At 44.5% G+C, this 10,781-nt stretch overlaps 1 protein-coding gene across 1 annotated transcript in view; it reads left to right on the forward strand.

Annotated features, from left to right (window-relative positions):
- Positions 1-10,186, forward strand: part of BUB1 (BUB1 mitotic checkpoint serine/threonine kinase) — a 29,621-nt gene extending 19,435 nt beyond the window's left edge. The window contains exons 26-41 of the mRNA XM_075749941.1: positions 123-457; positions 1,325-1,377; positions 1,882-2,019; positions 2,579-2,674; positions 3,314-3,404; positions 3,807-3,888; positions 4,561-4,741; positions 5,232-5,310; positions 5,616-5,839; positions 6,319-6,459; positions 7,113-7,228; positions 8,496-8,657; positions 8,854-9,011; positions 9,105-9,282; positions 9,531-9,637; positions 9,881-10,186. Of these exons, the coding sequence (XP_075606056.1) occupies positions 123-457; positions 1,325-1,377; positions 1,882-2,019; positions 2,579-2,674; positions 3,314-3,404; positions 3,807-3,888; positions 4,561-4,741; positions 5,232-5,310; positions 5,616-5,839; positions 6,319-6,459; positions 7,113-7,228; positions 8,496-8,657; positions 8,854-9,011; positions 9,105-9,282; positions 9,531-9,637; positions 9,881-10,076 (2,337 nt within the window). The 3' untranslated portion in view covers positions 10,077-10,186. The remainder of the gene's footprint in view (positions 1-122; positions 458-1,324; positions 1,378-1,881; positions 2,020-2,578; positions 2,675-3,313; positions 3,405-3,806; positions 3,889-4,560; positions 4,742-5,231; positions 5,311-5,615; positions 5,840-6,318; positions 6,460-7,112; positions 7,229-8,495; positions 8,658-8,853; positions 9,012-9,104; positions 9,283-9,530; positions 9,638-9,880) is intronic.
- The last annotated feature ends 595 nt before the right edge of the window (positions 10,187-10,781 follow it).

Here is a 10,781-nt window from a genome sequence, read left to right on the forward strand (position 1 = left end):
CATATGAAGGTTCTCTTATGCGTGAAAAACCATTCTAGTTGTGCAGAAATAAAAAGGAAAACGGCAATGGTTATACTTGTGTGTGGAGGTTGAGTGTAAAAGAATATTTCTCATCTCTGAAGGTGCACCCACATGTGACACCCAGTGCAGCCGTACAGCAGAACTGGATGGGATCTTGTCAAAATTCAGATCTGCAAAACGCCCGAGGTCTGGGGCCAGACCCACCTCAGTCAAGTACTTTATCGTCCGCTGCTCTTACGCTGCTGTCAGCAAAACCCGTTGGCCACCAGATGACATCAGCCTCCCTGTGGGAAGTAACATACAAGAGGGATGCAACCAAAACCCAGCTAGAGCTCGGAGAGCTCCAGCACAGTTTGTTGCACCCTCCGTTCAATAACGTTTCGGCTCAGGAACAGGCACGTCCTGGCTCGGCTCTTAGTCGGAGCGCTGGAGAACAGTACGTATAAACAGGTTCTTGCTCTGCAAATTGTGCAGTCTTCAGTATCTATGCCTCAGCTGAGAATTAACTAAAAAGCCCCTCGTCCTCTTCTGAAAAAATCTGAAGTAGCTTGTGGAAACCAATGTTTAGATCTAGATCAAACTTAATGTAACTTAGAGCCCTCATTTCAGTTTTTAATTCCTTTAACCTTGGGTTTTCGTTGTAATAACTAAGAGGAAATTCAGTGTAACCAAAGTAATTATTGAGCATTGCCGTCCCTGAAATAAACAGCGGGAAGATGCTTAGTTCATGCAGATCCCATATGTTACGTCTTGGCCACAAAGGTCTCCAGAGAAGGAAGAAAGTGCTTGGATTTCTCTTCTGCACCCTTGCTTGTGTGACTTAGCTAATGCAGGAAACAAAAACGGGGGGGCAGAGGGAGAAACCTCAGTTGGCAAAGCAAGCATGGCCGAGCAGGCTCGGCCAACCAGAGGAAATGGCACGGGTGGCCAGTCTCTTGTTTTCTGGAGTTACTTGGAGGCAAACTATCCAAGAAGAGTATTTAATGCCAGCAGTTTAACCTTTTTAAAGGGCTCTGCTGCCTTTTGGGTCTTATACCTATAGCAACTGTATGAGAAACCTTCTGGGGGGGCAATGTCAATATTCTAAAGGATCTTTGACTTACTCCATTTGTGTGACTAAAAGGAATCGTTCATGGAGGGGAAAAATAGGCTCGCTAGTTGCTGTCTGGGATGTTTTCTTTGTTCTAGACTGGGAAAGGCCTCCTTGCTGCTTAGAGTGCAGTACTGCTAAGTCCCAAAGTGAAGCTGGAATTCAAATAATAGCTTTTATTTCAAGCTCATGTTCTTGATCTTTCCTTTGCAGGCACCCTAACAAGAGATCCGCTGGACTAACTGCTTCTGTGGACATGAAAGAAGGTAATAAGCCTGGTTTTGCTTAAGACTGATGCTGTTGGTAGACCGTTACTGGCTTGGGATAGATAGCGTGTGGCTACTAGTTCCAACCCCAGGGAAGCTTTTTGACTTTCCTAACTCCATCCCTGCGTGTTTGGGCACTGTCTCTATATCCCGCCCATGGAGCCAGTCCCTGTTTCCACCTTCCGTGCAATTCCTTGTTGTTTGAGCTCGGTCGGGAGTTCCTGCCTGCTTGACTTTCCGTGTCAGGGTGGATCATTGCTGTGAATCGAAGACGAAGTCCTCGGAGGCCACCCGGCTGTCCAAGGTCCCTCTTGCCCTTCAGGGCAGCCTCCCTTGGGAACCTGCCAAGCTCTGAACAAGCCAAAATCCGCTCTCCCAAAATTCTGGGTTGTCATTCTGCTCCTCATCTTGTTTGCTTCTCTTATTAACATTTTGCTAGCTCCTGAAATGTTAATAAACAGTCCCAGGCTACTTCAGAAATGATCTTGCTGTTCTCATTTCTAGCGTCTAGAGTGGGAAATTCTTCCTTTGCTTCTGGAAATGCTTCTCAAGCTACCCCAAACACCTCGCTGGGAGGAGCGATGCAGGCAACGCCATTCAAAGTGCAACCTTCACCTACGGTTCACACGAAGGAAGCGTTGGGTAAGCTGAAGCGAGGGTGATTTTTCAAAATCCTAAAAGGCAAATTGCAATTGTGTTTCTGATGTCAGCAGTGAAGTAATAACATCATGATGCTGTGTTCTCCCTTTCGTACTCTTCTGCCATGTTCTTCTGTTTTGATAGTAAGCCACTGACACGTAGCGAGCTGCTGCAGTTGAATACATACCTGTAAAAAGAAAAAAAAACCAAAAAGTTTGTGGTATGCATTAGTTTTCCAAATATCTAGGAAGATAAAGGAGAACTTGCTCCTGTAGGAGAACTTGAAATCTCATCTTGGAGAGGAAAAAAGAAAAGGGGGAAAAAAAAAAAAAAAGGCCAGGACACCAGCAAGTACGTGTTGCCAAGCTGGATCTTCCAGTGTTTGTTCAGTTGTCTGGAGTGTTTAAATGCAATATGAAGGAATAATGGGCTATCAGCATGTGATAAGTGTTAAGAATATTGGCATTCGATTGGACTACTACGCAACTGAAGAACCTCTGAAAATTGCTTTTACTGGGGGTGATATTACTGTGGGTTTTTTGGGTTTTTGTTATGTTTTTAGGATTTCTCATGGATATGTTTCAAACACCCATCTTGCCTGAACCATCTGCTCTTGAAGAAAGCAAGGATCAGTTCGAAGTATTTTGCAGAAAAAGTGGTACGTAGTATTTACTTTTTCTGTCCGTGATATTTCACCCCTCCCACCAGTCCTGATAATTTTGACATACGTAGTTGTTTGATTTGGTGTGAAGCAGCAGCTTCTTTCCCGATAATTGAATTTACTGACAAGTTCTAAATTTTGATGCACAGTCCGAGAACAGCAGAAGCGCTTTACTGTTAGCAAGCCTATTAATGCGTGTATTGAACTCGTAACTTCTCTGCAGAGACTTCTTTGGTGTTTAAAACCGACTTTTGAAAAGGCCACAGCTGGTACTTCATATGAGTAAAGCTTTTTTCCTAAAACACTTTGTAGGCTGGGTGCTAGGATCTGAATTGCCATCTTAGTGTAACATTTAAAATTGTTCGAAAACTAAGTGGCTTACAACAGTGAGCACAGAGATGTTGCCCAACTGGTCAGATGCAGCAAGAAGGTTTCTGTACTCCTGGCCAGTCTTGGTTTTTGTGGTGGAAAAATCTTCCCCATTTCCAAGAGCTTATGGGGAAAGAGGAATTGAGTGGTAATTCTGAGGATGCTCCTGGTCTATGGGTGCAGCCGTGTCTGGTGAGGGTGAAAATGTGACTGTTTAAATCATCTTCATTGGGTGACGATAATATTGGTTATCTTTTCATTTGTAAGAGCCTGATGGAAGTCTGAAAACTAATGTTGTCGCCCCCGCCATGCCTGCATTTTCTATCTTTGAAGATGAGAACGAAAAAGAGAACAGCGGGTAAGGAGGAAAAAAAGGAACAGCTGAGTTCAGTTTATTAAGAAGTACATATAGGATTGTTTCTGTTCCATGTCGTTTGGCTGTGACTGTATTTGCAAGATCAGGACTGGCTTGAATACAGTCCCCAGCAGCCGTGTGGAAGTGGCGTGAGAAAGCTGCGGCTGCTTCTCTGTGGAATTGCGCAACTTTCCTGTTTGGACACTGTGCTTAGGATGCTTAATTTCCTGTGTCACTGTGGATAGCTTGTTTCTTTGAGCTACTGCAACTGGGGTTCTTTTTTAAAAAAATAAATAATTTTAAATTATTTTAAAAACCCCCTAAAAACCGCAAGTCTTTTGTTATGATCAGTCTGCCTGGGGAAGTTTCTGGGGAAAAGCTATTCTAAACTACCTGTTTTGTCAGGATCCCGCAGCATAAAAGCAAGCCAGAAGAGCCCAGAGCTATTGGAGAACGTCCCTTGACTGACTGTACAGCGGGCACAGAAGTGAGTGCTTGGTCTTAGTGCAAGAATTGGCCTTGAAAATGGGTTACGTAGTTATAGAGGATATCAGAGGTGCTTGTATTTACTTTTGTTCTATCCCAGTCTTACGAATGATGCCTAGCTGAAGCGTAGATACCCCTTCCTGCCCATGGGATGAGCTTTGGCAGTTGTTAATCTTCCCAAAACTTCTAGGAGCTTAATAGTGGACACCTCCATCTCTAGAACAAATCCGACTGCGGTTGATGTGTAGATTCAGCATCTGTTCTGGGGGAGGAAGGACAGGGAGCCAGAGGCGCGTAATGTTCTAATAACCACCTAACGGTTTTCGTAGCCGAGGAGGCGCGTAAAACTTCAGGCTGCTTGGACATAAGTGATCGCTAAGTAACGAGATGGGCTTTTTCACACTTCAATGGCAATTGTTTTGTTGTCTGGCGTTTTGCTGTTATACTGATTATTGCCAACACCCAGGTCTGACACAAAACTCTGTAAACCTGTGGTTGAGGATATATTGCCATTCCTTTATTTTTCTAACGTTTCTAAGTTGACATGTGCAGATGTTACATTATCGAACCTGACTGCAGCAGCTGCCGGTGCCTTACGGTGCAGCTCCGCAGGATAGTTTTGATGGCTTAGGTCTAAATCCATATATTTATTTTTTTTTCTTCCCCTGTCTAGGAAGAAACAGGGACACCAGAGTTCTTGAGGGATGATTATACGGTGTGGAATGTACCAAACAGTAATAAAACATTAGCTCCCAGTCCAAACAACACGAGAGACTTTGCACGAGCTGCCCAGCTTGTATCAACACCATTTAATTACCTGTCGGCACATTTGCGACAAGCTTTGGAGGACAAAGGTAAAATAATGAATACTTCAGGTCGAGAGCATCTAATTCAGTGCTGCATGACTCCACTTCTGAGCAGGCGTTCCTTGCAGAACGGCAGCTGGGAGCACGGGCTGGCCCAGCACATGAGCTTTCCAAGAATTGTTAATTGGGGGAATAAGAGAAGGTGGCGAGGGACAAGAGAGGCTTTGTGCTGTCAAACTGCTGTTCTGAACTGTTCCGAGGGGTTGTAAATAGGCAAAAAATAGACTGAAGTCCCCGCGCCGCCTTCTCCTGGGGGCACCTTTGTGCTTGTCTTGGAACATACTCCCTAAAGAAACCAAGCTACTGTCTGTCCTCATATATTATAAAATAGGCTTGTGCAGTTCTAGCTTTTGTGGTACCTTAGTGGCTTTCACAGCTGCGGTGTGACTTAACCTTCTGGTCTTGGTAAGAATACTCCAAGCATGCTTACCTTTTGGGAAAATAAACACGTGCTGTTGTTGCTGCTCCCTTTGTTCAGCCGGTGGGGATGACTTGCCACAAATGGATTTGGAGTTTTCTGAAGAACTGCACAAGCAGACAAGAGCTAAGAAGCGAAGGTACGTCATGAGTCACTGAGACTTTCAAGACTAAGTTTTAATGGCTGTGTGTGTCAAACTACTGTTTTCTTTTCAATATTGGCTGGACAAGTTGGCCGATGAACTTATGAAGTTATTAGGCAATGGGTAGCACAATATGACCAAATCTTATTTTCTTAAGAAATGTCCGTTTTGTTCATCTTTAATGTTGGTTATGGCCAATGTCACAAGAGTGGACATTTGACACACTTTTGCTTCCTGAAGATGCAAAAATACCGTGGCAGTACTGTTAATAATTTCTTTTTTTTTTTTTTTTAAATACATAGCCCTGCTCTTGAACACATTGCAGAACAAGGAGAGCTTCAAGGAAACGTCTTGAAACAAGGAAATGGAACTCAAGGAATCACTACAGCTGCTTCTCAAAGATTACAGGAGCAGACTGCCACGAGCAGAACGGAATGTCCCTCGTCTGTTGGGGTGGACAAAGCTTCCCCTGAAAAGCTGTCTGGAACTGGGCAGGACAGGACAGCTCGGGGTGTTAGAGCTACAGGTATGGAGCATTGCCTACAGTTTTCTTTGGTCAAGTCCGAGACTGGAGCGGTGTCTGTTCTCGCAGCGGTGCTTTGTTCCAACGGGAAGGTGGTGGCTGCAGTGAGCAAACTGTCTCGCAGCTCCTGCGAGGAGATCGCCGCGTATGTACAAGCGATGTAAGGAAGGGCAAGCGTGGGTCGTACCTGTGTTGCGTGATGCCAAAGATATTCTGAAGTACAGGAGCGCTCAGGAGTACCAAAGGGTTCTTTGCTAGTCAAGGCTCAAATATGTCAGAAACTTCTGTCTTTCTGGGCAACTTGAACAGGGAAGACATAGGTATAAAAGCTGGATTGTCAAAATTGAGGAACACTTAACTTCCCCTCTTTGGTTTGTTTTTGTTTTTTAAATCAGTGATACTCAGTCAAGTATAAGCTTGTGTTACCTCCTCGAAATGACACTTTTCTTCTAGCTTAAATATTTTTTCTTCTTTCCATGAAGTCCTTGTTGAGAACCCTTGGGATAAGGAATTGATTTGCAAATTCTTATCAGAGCTTCCTAAACCACTCCACACCTATGCCAGCTACTTTGAATGGAAAGCTACTCTTCCATCCATCAAACTGAAGGCTGAACTCCCGCTGGGTAAGAGCTACTTCCAACATGTCACTTTAGTGCACTTCTTGAAGCTTTTCTGGAAACCTCTGACCTATTTTTCTAATACAGTTTACTCGTCTGTGTACCCAGATAGCTTCCAGATTATCTAAACCTCAGATCTGAAATTAGATCCATTTTTTTGTTTGTCTTTTGTAGCGTAAGTGGTTTTGATTGGGCATTCTGAGCAGGGAATTTTCCTAGTTCTCCTTTCCTCGTAATCTGTGATACAACTCTCAAACTTTGGATAGAGCAGCAGCAGTCCTGTGTCAACAAAATCTGTGTGACAGTAATTGCAACATACTTGCATGGCTTAAACGTTAGTGTTTACTTTTTAAGGAATGCACGCTGGAATTTGATTACTTCCAGGGAGTCAGACTAAAATAGAAACAGATTTTTTCGTGTGTAGCACTTCACAGCACTCTTGCTCTCACGAGTGAGGACAGACTCTCTTCGATAGAAAGGCTGGCTGGCAAGAAGAGACTTGCTGAGAAAGACTAGCGCTAGGGGTAAAGCAATAATTTATGTAGGCTGGTGCTTTTTGCCTTTTTCTTTTTTTTTTTTTTTTTTTTTTTTCCTCCCCTGAGCAGTGATGTCTCTTCCTGAAGTTTGCAAGCAGGACTTAATGTTGTTAATCTCTAAAGGTTCCACCTCGTTCCACGTGGACTGCTTGGTTGGAGAGGGAGCTTTTGCCCAAGTCTATCAAGCTTCCATTCTGGACGCGAGTAACCCTAGGAACAATCAGAAAGTAATATTCAAGGTAAGTAATGTTGATTTGGAGTAGCTCTGCTGGAAAATTCTGGGGTCTTACAGTAATGACACCTACCCTGGGTAGATTCTGCTGAGTTTTCAGACTTTATAAATATGAAATAAAGCACATTGGTCTATCCTCAAAGCCTTGTTCAGGTTGAGTGCTGTGATGTCTGATTCATTCTACGTGGAAGTTACTTATCCTCGTGACTTGACTTGCCTCTTCATCTTTTCTTTATAAAGTTAGTCCCAAGTATCCCCAGGAGTAAGAACTACAGCTAGGCTATCTTCCTCGGCTGAGCAAAGGCAGCTCATGGCACGAGTACTCTTAGCCCCCAGCAAAAGAAAACGTGCGTGGATTGATGATAAAATTGCTCTTGCTACTCAGTGGCTACTCTGCCTTCCAGATCCGTGCCCGCAAGCTTTCCAGAAGCATTTTTGCACTTTGTGCAGCCAGCCTCTTTGGCAGCAGCTGGCCATCATGTAGGCTTTGTCGGGTGATAGCTCTCTGGTACAGTTTTATAAATAAACACCACTCGTCTTTACGGCGATTGTAGATCGAGCAGCTCCCTCTCTGTTCTGCCCTGTCTTCTTCCAGGCTGCTTCAGCGCAGGAATGAGCAACAGATGATAGCACGTGTTTATATCATGAACCGCTGCCAAAAAGGAAAGGCCGTGCAACGGGGAAGTCAGCTTAGCCCGAGAGGGTTGTGCTAGGTCGTGCGTCCCTGCATCTGCTGCTGGCTGAGAGGGCGCGCGTACGGTTACCGCAGCCGGGCTGCAACCCGGTTACGTGATTGAGTAGGCACGCGCGTACGCCCTCAGCCTCTCCACGCCAGGGCTTTTTTTTTTTTTTTTTTTTCCTCCCCGACACTTGGGATGTTTTTGTGGCTCTCTTCTGCAACGTTTCATCTTTCAGCAAAAATCGTTTTAGCGTAACACCTTGAGTGAGAGCTTTCTAGTACGTAAAGGTGACTTAAGGGGGTTTTGAGCATCAGGTGTTCCGTGTAGCAGGGGAAGGAATCAGAAGGGTTTTCCTGGTTTGCCTTCAAAAGCCTTCTCTCTTACACAGAATGTCTGTTGCCAGCAGAAACATCGGTGTTGCAGAAAGACTGACGTTTTAAATGACACAAGAGAGCGATATAAGTCTTTTATTTGGTCAAGAGGAAAAATGCCTAGTCCGCCATTACAAACCAACAACAAACCACCCCAACCCGAGAAGATCTCCTGCTTTTAACGCTAATAGATTTTCTTAGTAAATCAACTTTTTGGTTACAGGTCCAGAAGCCTGCCAACCCCTGGGAGTTCTATATAGCAACGCAGCTGGTGGAAAGGCTCAATCCGAGCGTACGCCATCTCTACATCCACTTTTATTCTGCTCACTTCTTTCAAAACGGAAGCATTTTGGTTGGCGAGCTCTACAACTATGGAACGTTGCTAGTAAGTGTAGTCAGTGCTCTGGAACATCATAATCTTTTTGGAGCGCTACTATATTGCAATATTCAGATGTCTCCTCTACTCTCCGCTTTATGGAACTTCATTGGGAACATATTCCGTGTTTATCAACACGGACCCGTAACCCCTATCGAGTAGTTTCTGTGTAGCTGATGGCTCTTCCCTGTCGTTTTGTTTACAGAACGCCATAAACATTTACAGGAAGCTTCCTGAGAAGGTGATGCCTCAAGCACTTGTCATCTACTTTGCTGTAAAAATTCTTTACATGGTAGAAGAGCTCCACAACTGCAAAATCATTCACGGTGACATTAAGCCTGACAATTTCATACTTGGAGAAAGGCAAGTATTTCCCTTTGCTACCTGAGACCCCAGCGTATCGTGATATCATAGCCTCGATAATTACGTGATCGCTTCATGTCGTCATGACTGAAGGTTTCTGGACAACGATACGTGTGACATAGATGGTCTCTCTCACGGCTTGACGCTCATTGACTTGGGGCAGAGTATAGACATGAAACTCTTTCCTGAAGGAACGGCGTTTACCGCAAAGTGTGAAACGTCCGGATTTCAGTGTATTGAAATGCTGACGCAGAAACCGTGGAACTACCAGGTATGAGATTGCGTAGACAGCCCGAACGTTTGGAGCTTACTGCACGCGTCCGGCCTGAACAAATGGAGCGTAGAAATATTACGCTTTTGCACTGGCGTTGTAGATTCGGCTTGTCGCTTTAGAAACGCGATCCTGAACCCTCTTTTTACAGAGCTCTTCCCTTGTTGGCTCCACGGAGTGTTTTTCAGCTGATTTCTAGTGGTCTCGATACATGTTTTTAATATGAAACTTGTGTGTGCTTTGTTCAGACAGACTACTTCGGCATCGCAGCAACGGTCTACTGCATGCTCTTTGGTAGCTACATGCAAGTGAAGAACGAGAACGGGATTTGGAAGCCCGAGAGAACCTTCAGAAGGTCGGTGTCACATCTTTTTAAAACCTTCCCTTGTCTAGAAAGATGCGTCATTAGTACCAGGTTTCTTTTGAGGTTAGTTTCTGTCGCAGCTTTCGGCGTTGCTCGCGCTTACTTCTCGATGCCCCGTGAACTGTGGGTTCAGCGCGCGTGAATTGTGGACCGTGTGGATTGTATTTCAACAGCCTGAATTTAGAAAAAATTTTTGATGCCTTTTTTTGTTTGTTTGTTTTTGTTCCTTTGCAGGTTTCCTAATGCTGACCTGTGGAAAGAGTTTTTCGAGAGCATGCTGAACATCCCCGACTGCCACAGCCTGCCTGCTCTGGGAGTTTTACGCAAAAGGCTGAAGGACTTATTTTGCAAGTCGTACGCAAAGGAAATAAAGTTCCTTCGGAACAGACTTGTTGTGTTGCTCATAGAACACAAACAGTCACGAAAATAAGCATTTAGTTTGCACAGTTACTGAGGACCGGCGTTTTATTGATGTGAAATCTTTTTGTAATAACTTCTTCTAGAAATAAATGCTCTTGGGGTTAACTTCAGGAGCGACAACTCGCATCTTTCTATGCTTTTGTAGGGAAAAAACTTACACTAAAATTGCTTGTTAATTTAACATGTCCAATTTGGGAGGCGTGGGCATGCCAGAGCCTGTAGGCACTTGTTGTAATATCGTGTATTTCTAAGGAAAAAAAGCTGGTGACAAGTATTGCACAGATGGAGTAATTGCTTTCAACCTCCCTGGGATTTTTGGAAAAGACCACCGAATCCTTCGTCTTGAAGGGACCTTGGGAAGGTAAAAAAGCAAGGTCAATGCCGAGGTCAAGCTACGCTGGCAACCCTTAGCTCGTGCGTAGAGGCCGGGAAGCGTTCGGGCGATAAATACAGTGCAGCCAGGTGAAGGGCAGGCTGGTCTTTGAAACGTAAAGTGAACGCGAGGTGTTGAGAATTCATTTTCCCAATGTGGAGAACGGTGAACAGAGCCTTTGGGGAGGAGCGAGCTGTTGGAAACAGGGATGTAATTCTGGACGGAGACCCTGTCGTCGTGGAAAACTCTGGCCTCTCTTCTAAGAGAAGTGAAGACAGCAATTGGAAGTGAAATAGCTATGAGAGCAAGAACTCGAGTAGCTTTCTGCACCTCATCAGGGAA

This window comes from Balearica regulorum, chromosome 3 (genome assembly GCF_011004875.1).
Source record: "Balearica regulorum gibbericeps isolate bBalReg1 chromosome 3, bBalReg1.pri, whole genome shotgun sequence".
In the NCBI taxonomy this organism is placed as follows: Eukaryota; Metazoa; Chordata; class Aves; order Gruiformes; family Gruidae; genus Balearica; species Balearica regulorum.